We start from the raw sequence: 16,943 nt of genomic DNA, 5'->3' as shown, positions 1-16,943 counted from the left end.
TGAAATGCAGAGCATGATATACTTCTGTGTACTGATGAGAAGCGGTTTGAGGCAGTTCAAACAGGCTTTATTTCAGGGTCTTATAAGATATGCTGATGAACCTTGAAGAGAAGAACATGTTTGTGTCTCTGCATGCAGATAAACATTCTGTACTGGTCTAAGTGACATGACATGACCTTCTTAGGTGTTAGCCTCAGATCAACATTTTATTTTGGTAGTGGTGGTGACAGGGGTTCCCATTACTATATAAGCACCATCACTTCACTCATGTTTTATATCAAGCAAAAAGTGTCTCCTGATTTGAGGTAAGTGTAATTTTAAGGAACTTTTAAGGATTGTTACCTGTCCCAGGTTTATTTACTGAATGTAATTTAATTAATGAATGCTTTTCTTTTAGTGCATGAAAGACTAGAGTTATGGCTCGTCAGACTGAAGTGGTTTTGCTTCTTATTCTCGCCCTTGCAGCAGCAGCTTCTGGTAACTAAGATTAATACAGTTAAAGCTTTTCAAACCTGTCCATAACTAGTTAAAATATGTAGTTATAATATTCTTGTGCATTCATGACATTTGTGTAGCTGTTAAAGAAAATATCATGTGCAATAGCTCGGGCTAGTGATTCTTAAAATTGTGTTTTTAATATTGCAACCTTACTTTGTCATTCAAATTAATAAACATAGACGCATGTACTAAAAATAATGTTTTCTCTCCATGTAAGCTGATGTGGAGAATCCTCTTTCAGGTAATAATCAAATGAACGCCTTGAAAATAATCAGTAAAAGAGTCGTTATAGCCACCAGCACTACTAACACGTCTCTTTTTTTTCTCCTCTCTTTTTCATTTTTTATAGCGGGTTATTTTGATCAGCTTGTACAAGGTAACTACAAACTTGCACAAATCAGCAACATTATTTAAAGAGTACTCGGTACTCAGTACTCGGTACTGACTTTTTAATTCAAATATTATAATTTCCTACACCTGAAGTTATAAATAAGCTACTCTCTTTGTGTATTTCCTTTTCAGAAGCCATGAAGCAAACTGGAGTGATGCCATGCCTGGGATGCTGTCCATTGGGCTGGGTGAAATATAATGGATATTGCTACAGTTATCACAGCTCAAACATGGACTGGGCTTCTGCTGAGGTTCAATTAATTTCAATTCAACTGTATTCATATTTATTGTTATTAGGCAGGAATTTTTGAAATTTTCATTGTGATGAAACTCAGATTTAATTTGAACAATAGTTTTTTTTGTTGTTGTTGTTTTTTGTTTTTTTTAGATATTAAGTATTCACTGTTAATTTATTGACCCTGCAAACAGAGAGCATATCCCTAACATTAGCATTTAGTTCTCCTTTGTTAATGTTTTTGTTAGCCATTTTCTTAACGTACTGTACAGGGGTCATTCTGTTATTGTTAATAAAGTCAGCACTGTTCCCAAAATATTCTGAACTTTAAAACACAGTGTTCTTTTATGATTATGGTCATATGACATCTGGCATGGAACATTCGCCAAAGATTGCTGTTACTTACTATTATTTAAGTATTACCTGGTATTATTATTTGCAACTACAACCTAGCATTCCGGGAATGTTCCCATAACATTCACTTACAGTCTCATAACAGGAGGTTTGCCAAATAGGGATTTTTTAGTTTGTATAAGACAAACTTTCTGGGATTGTCCCTAGAACACGCTGTAATATTCTCAGGGAGGCTGGCAAAGGTGGATTTGCACTTAATTTCAACAGATAGGCCAATGTTTAAATTATTTAAAAGGGAATTCAGGTCAATAATTATTATTGATGATTGTGTGTAATGAATAATGATTAATGAATAATTAAATTTAAATCTACTTCACAAAGTATAATCCATTGCAGTTGTCGTATACACCTATTTCATATACTGTGTTAGACTTTAGCCTGCAGAAGAAGAAGTAATATCATAAATGTAGATACATTCACTGGGTTTTAGAGTGAACTATGAAATAAATTCTGCAGCTTCGTGTAGGCTTTGAATATGGAAATAGAGTATATTAGGAGAATTACTAATAATAAGCGCAGTTACTGAATGTGCAGTGATGCCAATGAGTCTTCTCTCCTTTCTAGAAACACTGTCTGAAATTAAACTCAAACTTGATGTCAGTGCACAGTCAGAACGACTATCTGATGGCCAAGGCCCTTATCCGTGCATTTGACCCCGTGGAGCCCCCAACTTGGATTGGCCTGTCTAACTGTCAGAAGGTAAAATAATGTTGATAAAGCTTGTACGTTTAAAGCTTTCACAAGTTATGTATTTTTTTTTAACTGACGCACTTCATGGTGCTTCATGCAAAAAACACTTGTTTGGATGAGGATTGTAAATATAATAAAGTTTAAAGTATTATAATAGTAAAACCAATCATAACAAAAGAATAACTCAAGGCTCTTTATATGTATACATTTCTAGTTCCTTTTCCGTGTTCAATTCCAGTTGTTACGGGATCTGATATCCAGTATGTTTTCACAGAAATCATTTGGGTATCGGATTTGTTCTATCTCTACTAATAAACGGTCCCTTTATAACATTGCAGAAGAATGAGTGGTTTTGGTCTGATGGCACCAAAGTGACGTTCACCAAGTGGAATCCAAATGAGCCAAATTTTCTAAACGGAGAGTGCTGTGTGCATATGAACTGGGGCAGTAAGTGGGTCTAGAAACCTCATGTAGCTGTGTTGTTTGTCTGTTTTTTTGTTTTTTTGTTTTTGTTTTTTGTTTTAATGCACCTTCAATGAACTTCAGTGTTTGGTGTTTCAAATGGATTTTTTCACAACATTATTTAATCATTTTAATATTTATTTCTGTCTGCAGCGCAGCGGGACTGGAATGACATTCCATGTGATCAGAAGTTTCCTTTTCTGTGTGCCAAGAAATTTAACTGAAACTCTGACCTCATCTGTAATGTGATGTAAAAAAATACATTTCCTTGTCCTAAGATGGCACAAATACATTTGTGAAAACACACTGTAAAATCTTAAGGAAATTTGAGCAATACGGATAATAAAAAATAAATAATAATTAAAATAAGATCTTAAATGTCTTTATGAAATTATTTCATATACAGTACAGTTATCATCTCTGGTATTAGCATTTCAGATACAATAATGCCAACATGATATTATGGTAGGAGTAGTCTATAATGTCACCATAATAGAATGTTACATCACTGAGTTGGAGGATTTATTAGTAGCTAGTATATTCTACTGCAATGTCTAAAATTGGCAATATTTTATTAAAATTGTTACATAGGTGATAATTAATATAAAGGAATACACAGTGAAAACGAGTATCGAATGGCCAAGGCCCTTATCCGTACTCATGACTCCGCGGAGAATCCAACATGGATCGGCCTTTCTAGCTGTCAGAAGGTTCGCTCAGTATCAAGCAACATTTTTTAAATTAAACATAGTCAGATGAAGGAAATATCGCATTTTTATCAAGTATTATAGCCTGTAATGGACGGTCCACTGTTCATACTTCCAGAAAAATAAGTGGTTTTGGTCCGATGGCACCAAATTGATTTACACCAAGTGGAACCCAAGAGAACCAAATCATCTCCTTGGAGAGTGTTGTGTGCATATGAACTACGGCAGTAAGCAGATTTAGACATTTCTTTTGTAGCTGTATTGTGTTTAGAATATTTTCTAAATTCAGGTTTAGTGTGTGATTTTTTATTAAAATGTCATTTTAAAATCTTTTTTTTTTTCTGTGTCTGTAGAACAAAGGGACTGGAATGACATTCGCTGTAAAAAGAAATTTCCCTTTGTGTGTGCCAAGAAGCTTTACTGAAATGCTCACAGCTTCCCCTCACCAACTATAATACTATTATACTAAGTTTTCCTTGTCACTGATGGATTTACAAAATCCTCACTGTGCCAGTTTAGCATAGTGTCAGCAATAAAAAAAATCTTTAGACTTTGGTGTTTGTGAAATTATTTCTTAAATGGTTATCATTTTGAAAAGAATGGTCACAGAAATCACATTTTCCATTTGCATGTCAGTTGAGAACATCTCAAGTACAGTGTTGGGTATATTTCTTTCCCCATTAGCTGTTCTAAAGACTGTGAAAGTAGCAGGAATGAATCGCAGTGTTCGACAGTTCTATAGTTTAAGCCTTTATAATCAATGCGTAGATGAAGCTGACCATTCTTCTTCTCAATGAAGAAAAATGCAGCTGCAACACATGATGTAAATGATCATATGTATCCAAGCCCCTGAACTTATTCAATCTATTTCTCCATGATTTAAGTTTTTAAAGAGTAATTGGAGAAAGGCCCTACTTTGCAGTAGTGGCAGGCCTGGTACCAATCCTTTACCACTGTCCCAGGGTAGCATTTTTTATATTTATATTGTGTTGCCAGTTTCTTGTCAGATAAAGTGTAACTATAGACTCTTCCACTGGATGTGTGTGTGTACACATCACCTCCACCTTCCCCTCCAGTACTTGACCATCATTAAATTACAACCTCGCAAACTATAATTTGCCTAGAGGACAAATTGAAGTGTGACCATTTACACAGTTTGATTTTTGCCTGTTTTAAACGTTTGCATTACCTCTGGGTTTGGTTTAAAAAAAAAAAACCTGTAGTAGAAAGGTTCAGAAAATTCTGACCATCATTATCAAGTTGCCAGTTACAAAGATGTCAGCAAACCTACATCTTTTAGCCACTCAATGACAATTATTTCTTAGAACAGGTGAATTCAACTAAACATTGTTAGGGTCCACTTATATAAAGTTCCAGACAACATGACTGAATGATGTCAACAACTACCTTTAATGCTTAACCATCAGTGATTATTTCAAGGCTATTAACAAGACATCAATATGAAGTGGTTATGTTTTTTTTTTATATATATATAGTTACAACTTTTAACAGTTGGCATTAAACGTTCTGGGGTTGTTGTTGTTTTCTGGCGTATTGTTTGCCATGTAATCATTTCAGAATAAGACCAAAAGTTCATCTAGGGCATACTGACAGTCCTGAGATACGATAAGATAAGATAAGATAACACTTTATTAATACCCAAATGGAGAAATTAGAGGGATTATCCAATCAAGATATCCAAGAAGATGTAAGTGTTAAGAACCTTTATTGCACAGATAACTTTAATAATTACAGATTTGTTTGTCCCGGTACTATGTTGTATTGTGCATGATTTATATATATATATATATATATATATATATATATATATATATATATATATATATATTCCGTTTCTGGATAAGTATCATTAAAGATATAAATACTTTTATTTATAATCCGTGTATTTAATGTTACTGGGAGCATCTTTTAATCTGTCAGATTGTATATTCAAAAAGTAGATCTGAAAGTTATTTAGATGTGGAGAAATTACTAGCCTAGGCATCTGAAAAAGCAGATCATGGTTCATGAAGGAATGGAAATTAGTCTTGACGGATCAGTTATGTATAACTGTTAGATAATACAAATAAACTGGAAGGTTTTCACAGTAAATCTGGCCTTGTATTTAGAGGCATGCCTTCACTTTCTTAGTGAGTTGGATTGTGTTTTGGCGGTGATGCATACCACTGTGGGATGATATCTGTGTCCCTTCTGAAACTGTAGAGTTTAGATAGTTTAGACAGGGTGGGGTCAGATGAAGCCAGAAAGTTTTGACAAGGAGATCTATAACAAGTGTCATGGAAATTAGACAACACTCGTAGACGTTGTCCTCTGAGGTGAAAAAAGGTTTATTACAGAAAGATGATTAGTACAGGATAGAAGAACACAGGATAGAATAATGAGAGCGCTCTGAGGCCCCTGTGCTGAACAATTATTATATATATGAAATGCAGAGCATGATATACTTCTGTGTACTGATGAGAAGCGGTTTGAGGCAGTTCAAACAGGCTTTATTTCAGGGTCTTATAAGATATGCTGATGAACCTTGAAGAGAAGAACATGTTTGTGTCTCTGCATGCAGATAAACATTCTGTACTGGTCTAAGTGACATGACATGACCTTCTTAGGTGTTAGCCTCAGATCAACATTTTATTTTGGTAGTGGTGGTGACAGGGGTTCCCATTACTATATAAGCACCATCACTTCACTCATGTTTTATATCAAGCAAAAAGTGTCTCCTGATTTGAGGTAAGTGTAATTTTAAGGAACTTTTAAGGATTGTTACCTGTCCCAGGTTTATTTACTGAATGTAATTTAATTAATGAATGCTTTTCTTTTAGTGCATGAAAGACTAGAGTTATGGCTCGTCAGACTGAAGTGGTTTTGCTTCTTATTCTCGCCCTTGCAGCAGCAGCTTCTGGTAACTAAGATTAATACAGTTAAAGCTTTTCAAACCTGTCCATAACTAGTTAAAATATGTAGTTATAATATTCTTGTGCATTCATGACATTTGTGTAGCTGTTAAAGAAAATATCATGTGCAAAAGCTCGGGCTAGTGATTCTTAAAATTGTGTTTTTAATATTGCAACCTTACTTTGTCATTCAAATTAATAAACATAGACGCATGTACTAAAAATAATGTTTTCTCTCCATGTAAGCTGATGTGGAGAATCCTCTTTCAGGTAATAATCAAATGAACGCCTTGAAAATAATCAGTAAAAGAGTCGTTATAGCCACCAGCACTACTAACACGTCTCTTTTTTTTCTCCTCTCTTTTTCATTTTTTCTAGAGGGTTATTTTGATCAGCTTGTACAAGGTAACTACAAACTTGCACAAATCAGCAACATTATTTAAAGAGTACTCGGTACTCAGTACTCGGTACTGACTTTTTAATTCAAATATTATAATTTCCTACACCTGAAGTTATAAATAAGCTACTCTCTTTGTGTATTTCCTTTTCAGAAGCCATGAAGCAAACTGGAGTGATGCCATGCCTGGGATGCTGTCCATTGGGCTGGGTGAAATATAATGGATATTGCTACAGTTATCACAGCTCAAACATGGACTGGGCTTCTGCTGAGGTTCAATTAATTTCAATTCAACTGTATTCATATTTATTGTTATTAGGCAGGAATTTTTGAAATTTTCATTGTGATGAAACTCAGATTTAATTTGAACAATAGTTTTTTTTGTTGTTGTTGTTTTTTGTTTTTTTTAGATATTAAGTATTCACTGTTAATTTATTGACCCTGCAAACAGAGAGCATATCCCTAACATTAGCATTTAGTTCTCCTTTGTTAATGTTTTTGTTAGCCATTTTCTTAACGTACTGTACAGGGGTCATTCTGTTATTGTTAATAAAGTCAGCACTGTTCCCAAAATATTCTGAACTTTAAAACACAGTGTTCTTTTATGATTATGGTCATATGACATCTGGCATGGAACATTTGCCAAAGATTGCTGTTACTTACTATTATTTAAGTATTACCTGGTATTATTATTTGCAACTACAACCTAGCATTCCGGGAATGTTCCCATAACATTCACTTACAGTCTCATAACAGGAGGTTTGCCAATTAGGGATTTTTTAGTTTGTATAAGACAAACTTTCTGGGATTGTCCCTAGAACACTCTGTAATATTCTCAGGGAGGCTGGCAAAGGTGGATTTGCACTTAATTTCAACAGATAGGCCAATGTTTAAATTATTTAAAAGGGAATTCAGGTCAATAATTATTATGGATGATTGTGTGTAATGAATAATGATTAATGAATAATTAAATTTAAATCTACTTCACAAAGTATAATCCATTGCAGTTGTCGTATTTCATACTATTTCATATACTGTGTTAGACTTTAGCCTGCAGAAGAAGAAGTAATATCATAAATGTAGATACATTCATTGGGTTTTAGAGTGAACTATGAAATAAATTCTGCAGCTTCGTGTAGGCTTTGAATATGGAAATAGAGTATATTAATAGGAGAATTACTCATAATAAGCGCAGTTATTGAATGTGCAGTGATGCCAATGAGTCTTCTCTCCTTTCTAGAAACACTGTCTGAAATTAAACTCAAACTTGATGTCAGTGCACAGTCAGAACGACTATCTGATGGCCAAGGCCCTTATCCGTGCATTTGACCCCGTGGAGCCCCCAACTTGGATTGGCCTGTCTAACTGTCAGAAGGTAAAATAATGTTGATAAAGCTTGTACGTTTAAAGCTTTCACAAGTTATGTATTTTTTTTTAACTGACGCACTTCATGGTGCTTCATGCAAAAAACACTTGTTTGGATGAGGATTGTAAATATAATAAAGTTTAAAGTATTATTATAGTAAAACCAATCGTAACAAAAGAATAACTCAAGGCTCTTTATATGTATACATTTCTAGTTCCTTTTCCGTGTTCAGTTCCAGTTGTTACGGGATCTGATGTCCAGTATGTTTTCACAGAAATCATTTGGGTATCGGATTTGTTCTATCTCTACTAATAAACGGTCCCTTTATAACATTGCAGAGGAATGAGTGGTTTTGGTCTGATGGCACCAAAGTGACGTTCACCAAGTGGAATCCAAATGAGCCAAATTTTCGAAACGGAGAGTGCTGTGTGCATATGAACTGGGGCAGTAAGTGGGTCTAGAAACCTCATGTAGCTGTGTTGTTTGTCTGTTTTTTTGTTTTTTTGTTTTTGTTTTTTGTTTTAATGCACCTTCAATGAACTTCAGTGTTTGGTGTTTCAAATGGATTTTTTCACAACATTATTTAATCATTTTAATATTTATTTCTGTCTGCAGCGCAGCGGGACTGGAATGACATTCCATGTGATCAGAAGTTTCCTTTTCTGTGTGCCAAGAAATTAACTGAAACTCTGACCTCATCTGTAATGTGATGTAAAAAAATACATTTCCTTGTCCTAAGATGGCACAAATACATTTGTGAAAACACACTGTAAAATCTTAAGGAAATTTGAGCAATACGGATAATAAAAAATAAATAATAATTAAAATAAGATCTTAAATGTCTTTATGAAATTATTTCATATACAGTACAGTTATCATCTCTGGTATTAGCATTTCAGATACAATAATGCCAACATGATATTATGGTAGGAGTAGTCTATAATGTCACCATAATAGAATGTTACATCACTGAGTTGGAGGATTTATTAGTAGCTAGTATATTCTACTGCAATGTCTAAAATTGGCAATATTTTATTAAAATTGTTACATAGGTGATAATTAATATAAAGGAATACACAGTGAAAACGAGTATCGAATGTCCAAGGCCCTTATCCGTACTCATGACTCCGCGGAGAATCCAACATGGATCGGCCTTTCTAGCTGTCAGAAGGTTCGCTCAGTATCAAGCAACATTTTTTAAATTAAACATAGTCAGATGAAGGAAATATCGCATTTTTATCAAGTATTATAGCCTGTAATGGACGGTCCACTGTTCATACTTCCAGAAAAATAAGTGGTTTTGGTCCGATGGCACCAAATTGATTTACACCAAGTGGAACCCAAGAGAACCAAATCATCTCCTTGGAGAGTGTTGTGTGCATATGAACTACGGCAGTAAGCAGATTTAGACATTTCTTTTGTAGCTGTATTGTGTTTAGAATATTTTCTAAATTCAGGTTTAGTGTGTGATTTTTTATTAAAATGTCATTTTAAAATCTTTTTTTTTTCTGTGTCTGTAGAACAAAGGGACTGGAATGACATTCGCTGTAAAAAGAAATTTCCCTTTGTGTGTGCCAAGAAGCTTTACTGAAATGCTCACAGCTTCCCCTCACCAACTATAATACTATTATACTAAGTTTTCCTTGTCACTGATGGATTTACAAAATCCTCACTGTGCCAGGTTAGCATAGTGTCAGCAATAAAAAAAATCTTTAGACTTTGGTGTTTGTGAAATTATTTATTAAATGGTTATCATTTTGAAAAGAATGGTCACAGAAATCACATTTTCCATTTGCATGTCAGTTGAGAACATCTCAGGTACAGTGTTGGGTATATTTCTTTCCCCATTAGCTGTTCTAAAGACTGTGAAAGTAGCAGGAATGAATCGCAGTGTTCGACAGTTCTGTAGTTTAAGCCTTTATAATCAATGCGTAGATGAAGCTGACCATTCTTCTTCTCAATGAAGAAAAATGCAACTGCAACACATGATGTAAATGATCATATGTATCCAAGCCCCTGAACTTATTCAGTCTATTTCTCCATGATTTAAGTTTTTAAAGAGTAATTGGAGAAAGGCCCTACTTTGCAGTAGTGGCAGGCCTGGTACCAATCCTTTACCACTGTCCCAGGGTAGCATTTTTTATAATTATATTGTGTTGCCAGTTTCTTGTCAGATAAAGTGTAACTATAGAATCTTCCACTGGATATGTGTGTGTACACATCACCTCCACCTTCCCCTCCAGTACTTGACCATCATCAAATTACAACATCGCAAACTATAATTTGCCTAGACGACAAATTGAAGTGTGACCATTTACACAGTTTGATTTTTGCCTGTTTTAAACGTTTGCATTACCTCTGGGTTTGGTTTAAAAAAAAAAAACCTGTAGTAGAAAGGTTCAGAAAATTCTGACCATCATTATCAAGTTGCCAGTTACAAAGATGTCAGCAAACCTACATCTTTTAGCCACTCAATGACAATTATTTCTTAGAACAGGTGAATTCAACTAAACATTGTTAGGGTCCACTTATATAAAGTTCCAGACAACATGACTGAATGATGTCAACAACTACCTTTAATGCTTAACCATCAGTGATTATTTCAAGGCTATTAACAAGACATCAATATGAAGTGGTTATGTTTTTTTTTTATATATATATAGTTACAACTTTTAACAGTTGGCATTAAACGTTCTGGGGTTGTTGTTGTTTTCTGGCGTATTGTTTGCCATGTAATCATTTCAGAATAAGACCAAAAGTTCATCTAGGGCATACTGACAGTCCTGAGATACGATAAGATAAGATAAGATAACACTTTATTAATACCCAAATGGAGAAATTAGAGGGATTATCCAATCAAGATATCCAAGAAGATGTAAGTGTTAAGAACCTTTATTGCACAGATAACTTTAATAATTACAGATTTGTTTGTCCCGGTACTATGTTGTATTGTGCATGATTTATATATATATATATATATATATATATATATATATATATATATATATATATATATATATATATATATATATATATTCCGTTTCTGGATAAGTATCATTAAAGATATAAATACTTTTATTTATAATCCGTGTATTTAATGTTACTGGGAGCATCTTTTAATCTGTCAGATTGTATATTCAAAAAGTAGATCTGAAAGTTATTTAGATGTGGAGAAATTACTAGCCTAGGCATCTGAAAAAGCAGATCATGGTTCATGAAGGAATGGAAATTAGTCTTGGCGGATCAGTTATGTATAACTGTTAGATAATACAAATAAACTGGAAGGTTTTCACAGTAAATCTGGCCTTGTATTTAGAGGCATGCCTTCACTTTCTTAGTGAGTTGGATTGTGCTTTGGCGGTGATGCATACCACTGTGGGATGATATCTGTGTCCCTTCTGAAACTGTAGAGTTTAGATAGTTTAGACAGGGTGGGGTCAGATGAAGCCAGAAAGTTTTGACAAGGAGATCTATAACAAGTGTCATGGAAATTAGACAACACTCGTAGACGTTGTCCTCTGAGGTGAAAAAAGGTTTATTACAGAAAGATGATTAGTACAGGATAGAAGAACACAGGATAGAATAATGAGAGCGCTCTGAGGCCCCTGTGCTGAACAATTATTATATATATGAAATGCAGAGCATGATATACTTCTGTGTACTGATGAGAAGCGGTTTGAGGCAGTTCAAACAGGCTTTATTTCAGGGTCTTATAAGATATGCGGATGAACCTTGAAGAGAAGAACATGTTTGTGTCTCTGCATGCAGATAAACATTCTGTACTGGTCTAAGTGACATGACATGACCTTCTTAGGTGTTAGCCTCAGATCAACATTTTATTTTGGTAGTGGTGGTGACAGGGGTTCCCATTACTATATAAGCACCATCACTTCACTCATGTTTTATATCAAGCAAAAAGTGTCTCCTGATTTGAGGTAAGTGTAATTTTAAGGAACTTTTAAGGATTGTTACCTGTCCCAGGTTTATTTACTGAATGTAATTTAATTAATGAATGCTTTTCTTTTAGTGCATGAAAGACTAGAGTTATGGCTCGTCAGACTGAAGTGGTTTTGCTTCTTATTCTCGCCCTTGCAGCAGCAGCTTCTGGTAACTAAGATTAATACAGTTAAAGCTTTTCAAACCTGTCCATAACTAGTTAAAATATGTAGTTATAGTATTCTTGTGCATTCATGACATTTGTGTAGCTGTTAAAGAAAATATCATGTGCAATAGCTCGGGCTAGTGATTCTTAAAATTGTGTTTTTAATATTGCAACCTTACTTTGTCATTCAAATTAATAAACATAGACGCATGTACTAAAAATAATGTTTTCTCTCCATGTAAGCTGATGTGGAGAATCCTCTTTCAGGTAATAATCAAATGAACGCCTTGAAAATAATCAGTAAAAGAGTCGTTATAGCCACCAGCACTACTAACACGTCTCTTTTTTTTCTCCTCTCTTTTTCATTTTTTATAGCGGGTTATTTTGATCAGCTTGTACAAGGTAACTACAAACTTGCACAAATCAGCAACATTATTTAAAGAGTACTCGGTACTCAGTACTCGGTACTGACTTTTTAATTCAAATATTATAATTTCCTACACCTGAAGTTATAAATAAGCTACTCTCTTTGTGTATTTCCTTTTCAGAAGCCATGAAGCAAACTGGAGTGATGCCATGCCTGGGATGCTGTCCATTGGGCTGGGTGAAATATAATGGATATTGCTACAGTTATCACAGCTCAAACATGGACTGGGCTTCTGCTGAGGTTCAATTAATTTCAATTCAACTGTATTCATATTTATTGTTATTAGGCAGGAATTTTTGAAATTTTCATTGTGATGAAACTCAGATTTAATTTGAACAATAGTTTTTTTTGTTGTTGTTGTTTTTTGTTTTTTTTAGATATTAAGTATTCACTGTTAATTTATTGACCCTGCAAACAGAGAGCATATCCCTAACATTAGCATTTAGTTCTCCTTTGTTAATGTTTTTGTTAGCCATTTTCTTAACGTACTGTACAGGGGTCATTCTGTTATTGTTAATAAAGTCAGCACTGTTCCCAAAATATTCTGAACTTTAAAACACAGTGTTCTTTTATGATTATGGTCATATGACATCTGGCATGGAACATTCGCCAAAGATTGCTGTTACTTACTATTATTTAAGTATTACCTGGTATTATTATTTGCAACTACAACCTAGCATTCCGGGAATGTTCCCATAACATTCACTTACAGTCTCATAACAGGAGGTTTGCCAATTAGGGATTTTTTAGTTTGTATAAGACAAACTTTCTGGGATTGTCCCTAGAACACTCTGTAATATTCTCAGGGAGGCTGGCAAAGGTGGATTTGCACTTAATTTCAACAGATAGGCCAATGTTTAAATTATTTAAAAGGGAATTCAGGTCAATAATTATTATGGATGATTGTGTGTAATGAATAATGATTAATGAATAATTAAATTTAAATCTACTTCACAAAGTATAATCCATTGCAGTTGTCGTATTTCATACTATTTCATATACTGTGTTAGACTTTAGCCTGCAGAAGAAGAAGTAATATCATAAATGTAGATACATTCATTGGGTTTTAGAGTGAACTATGAAATAAATTATGCAGCTTCGTGTAGGCTTTGAATATGGAAATAGAGTATATTAATAGGAGAATTACTCATAATAAGCGCAGTTATTGAATGTGCAGTGATGCCAATGAGTCTTCTCTCCTTTCTAGAAACACTGTCTGAAATTAAACGCAAACTTGATGTCAGTGCACAGTCAGAACGACTATCTGATGGCCAAGGCCCTTATCCGTGCATTTGACCCCGTGGAGCCCCCAACTTGGATTGGCCTGTCTAACTGTCAGAAGGTAAAATAATGTTGATAAAGCTTGTACGTTTAAAGCTTTCACAAGTTATGTATTTTTTTTTAACTGACGCACTTCATGGTGCTTCATGCAAAAAACACTTGTTTGGATGAGGATTGTAAATATAATAAAGTTTAAAGTATTATTATAGTAAAACCAATCGTAACAAAAGAATAACTCAAGGCTCTTTATATGTATACATTTCTAGTTCCTTTTCCGTGTTCAGTTCCAGTTGTTACGGGATCTGATGTCCAGTATGTTTTCACAGAAATCATTTGGGTATCGGATTTGTTCTATCTCTACTAATAAACGGTCCCTTTATAACATTGCAGAGGAATGAGTGGTTTTGGTCTGATGGCACCAAAGTGACGTTCACCAAGTGGAATCCAAATGAGCCAAATTTTCGAAACGGAGAGTGCTGTGTGCATATGAACTGGGGCAGTAAGTGGGTCTAGAAACCTCATGTAGCTGTGTTGTTTGTCTGTTTTTTTTGTTTTTTTGTTTTTGTTTTTTGTTTTAATGCACCTTCAATGAACTTCAGTGTTTGGTGTTTCAAATGGATTTTTTCACAACATTATTTAATCATTTTAATATTTATTTCTGTCTGCAGCGCAGCGGGACTGGAATGACATTCCATGTGATCAGAAGTTTCCTTTTCTGTGTGCCAAGAAATTTAACTGAAACTCTGACCTCATCTGTATTGTGATGTAAAAAAATACATTTCCTTGTCCTAAGATGGCACAAATACATTTGTGAAAACACACTGTAAAATCTTAAGGAAATTTGAACAATACGGATAATAAAAAATAAATAATAATTAAAATAAGATCTTAAATGTCTTTATGAAATTATTTCATATACAGTACAGTTATCATCTCTGGTATTAGCATTTCAGATACAATAATGCCAACATGATATTATGGTAGGAGTAGTCTATAATGTCACCATAATAGAATGTTACATCACTGAGTTGGAGGATTTATTAGTAGCTAGTATATTCTACTGCAATGTCTAAAATTGGCAATATTTTATTAAAATTGTTACATAGGTGATAATTAATATAAAGGAATACACAGTGAAAACGAGTATCGAATGTCCAAGGCCCTTATCCGTACTCATGACTCCGCGGAGAATCCAACATGGATCGGCCTTTCTAGCTGTCAGAAGGTTCGCTCAGTATCAAGCAACATTTTTTAAATTAAACATAGTCAGATGAAGGAAATATCGCATTTTTATCAAGTATTATAGCCTGTAATGGACGGTCCACTGTTCATACTTCCAGAAAAATAAGTGGTTTTGGTCCGATGGCACCAAATTGATTTACACCAAGTGGAACCCAAGAGAACCAAATCATCTCCTTGGAGAGTGTTGTGTGCATATGAACTACGGCAGTAAGCAGATTTAGACATTTCTTTTGTAGCTGTATTGTGTTTAGAATATTTTCTAAATTCAGGTTTAGTGTGTGATTTTTTATTAAAATGTCATTTTAAAATCTTTTTTTTTTCTGTGTCTGTAGAACAAAGGGACTGGAATGACATTCGCTGTAAAAAGAAATTTCCCTTTGTGTGTGCCAAGAAGCTTTACTGAAATGCTCACAGCTTCCCCTCACCAACTATAATACTATTATACTAAGTTTTCCTTGTCACTGATGGATTTACAAAATCCTCACTGTGCCAGGTTAGCATAGTGTCAGCAATAAAAAAAATCTTTAGACTTTGGTGTTTGTGAAATTATTTATTAAATGGTTATCATTTTGAAAAGAATGGTCACAGAAATCACATTTTCCATTTGCATGTCAGTTGAGAACATCTCAGGTACAGTGTTGGGTATATTTCTTTCCCCATTAGCTGTTCTAAAGACTGTGAAAGTAGCAGGAATGAATCGCAGTGTTCGACAGTTCTGTAGTTTAAGCCTTTATAATCAATGCGTAGATGAAGCTGACCATTCTTCTTCTCAATGAAGAAAAATGCAACTGCAACACATGATGTAAATGATCATATGTATCCAAGCCCCTGAACTTATTCAGTCTATTTCTCCATGATTTAAGTTTTTAAAGAGTAATTGGAGAAAGGCCCTACTTTGCAGTAGTGGCAGGCCTGGTACCAATCCTTTACCACTGTCCCAGGGTAGCATTTTTTATAATTATATTGTGTTGCCAGTTTCTTGTCAGATAAAGTGTAACTATAGAATCTTCCACTGGATATGTGTGTGTACACATCACCTCCACCTTCCCCTCCAGTACTTGACCATCATCAAATTACAACATCGCAAACTATAATTTGCCTAGACGACAAATTGAAGTGTGACCATTTACACAGTTTGATTTTTGCCTGTTTTAAACGTTTGCATTACCTCTGGGTTTGGTTTAAAAAAAAAAAAACCTGTAGTAGAAAGGTTCAGAAAATTCTGACCATCATTATCAAGTTGCCAGTTACAAAGATGTCAGCAAACCTACATCTTTTAGCCACTCAATGAAAATTATTTCTTAGAACAGGTGAATTCAACTAAACATTGTTAGGGTCCAGTTATATAAAGTTCCAGACAACATGACTGAATGATGTCAACAACTACCTTTAATGCTTAACCATCAGTGATTATTTCAAGGCTATTAACAAGACATCAATATGAAGTGGTTATGTTTTTTTTTTATATATATATAGTTACAACTTTTAACAGTTGGCATTAAACGTTCTGGGGTTGTTGTTGTTTTCTGGCGTATTGTTTGCCATGTAATCATTTCAGAATAAGACCAAAAGTTCATCTAGGGCATACTGACAGTCCTGAGATACGATAAGATAAGATAAGATAACACTTTATTAATACCCAAATGGAGAAATTAGAGGGATTATCCAATCAAGATATCCAAGAAGATGTAAGTGTTAAGAACCTTTATTGCACAGATAACTTTAATAATTACAGATTTGTTTGTCCCGGTACTATGTTGTATTGTGCATGATTTATATATATATATATATATATATATATATATATATATATATATATA

The 16,943-nt window shown here is 34.2% G+C and overlaps 3 protein-coding genes across 4 annotated transcripts; all 3 read left to right on the top strand.

The window, feature by feature from the left end:
* Positions 1–162: 162 nt before the first annotated feature.
* On the top strand, positions 163–3,399 carry LOC108261918 (lactose-binding lectin l-2). 2 transcript variants are annotated; one of them, XM_053681882.1, is made up of 8 exons: positions 163–305; positions 398–477; positions 716–739; positions 848–874; positions 1,021–1,139; positions 2,102–2,236; positions 2,566–2,674; positions 2,843–3,399. In XM_053681882.1, the coding sequence occupies exons 2-8, from the start codon at positions 417–419 to the stop codon at positions 2,911–2,913; spliced, it is 546 nt and encodes a 181-aa protein (XP_053537857.1). In that variant the 5' UTR covers positions 163–305; positions 398–416; the 3' UTR covers positions 2,914–3,399. The 2 variants fall into 2 exon arrangements, with proteins under 2 accessions (XP_053537857.1, XP_053537856.1); XM_053681881.1 differs by lacking the exon at positions 163–305 and having other exon boundaries at positions 375–477.
* A 2,635-nt stretch (positions 3,400–6,034) lies between these two features.
* LOC128633089 (lactose-binding lectin l-2-like) lies at positions 6,035–9,466 on the top strand. The gene is made up of 9 exons (XM_053681798.1): positions 6,035–6,144; positions 6,237–6,316; positions 6,555–6,578; positions 6,687–6,713; positions 6,860–6,978; positions 7,946–8,080; positions 8,410–8,518; positions 8,687–9,242; positions 9,358–9,466. Exons 2-8 carry the CDS (start codon positions 6,256–6,258, stop codon positions 8,779–8,781), a joined length of 570 nt encoding a protein of 189 aa, XP_053537773.1. The 5' UTR covers positions 6,035–6,144; positions 6,237–6,255; the 3' UTR covers positions 8,782–9,242; positions 9,358–9,466.
* A 2,450-nt stretch (positions 9,467–11,916) lies between these two features.
* LOC128633090 (lactose-binding lectin l-2) lies at positions 11,917–15,330 on the top strand. Its single transcript, XM_053681799.1, has 9 exons — positions 11,917–12,006; positions 12,099–12,178; positions 12,417–12,440; positions 12,549–12,575; positions 12,722–12,840; positions 13,808–13,942; positions 14,272–14,380; positions 14,550–15,106; positions 15,222–15,330. Exons 2-8 carry the CDS (start codon positions 12,118–12,120, stop codon positions 14,618–14,620), a joined length of 546 nt encoding a protein of 181 aa, XP_053537774.1. The 5' UTR covers positions 11,917–12,006; positions 12,099–12,117; the 3' UTR covers positions 14,621–15,106; positions 15,222–15,330.
* Positions 15,331–16,943: the final 1,613 nt, after the last annotated feature.

The sequence above is a fragment of the Ictalurus punctatus genome, chromosome 7 (genome assembly GCF_001660625.3).
Source record: "Ictalurus punctatus breed USDA103 chromosome 7, Coco_2.0, whole genome shotgun sequence".
Classification (NCBI taxonomy): domain Eukaryota; kingdom Metazoa; phylum Chordata; class Actinopteri; order Siluriformes; family Ictaluridae; genus Ictalurus; species Ictalurus punctatus.
This window is presented reverse-complemented; position numbering and strand designations above follow the sequence as displayed.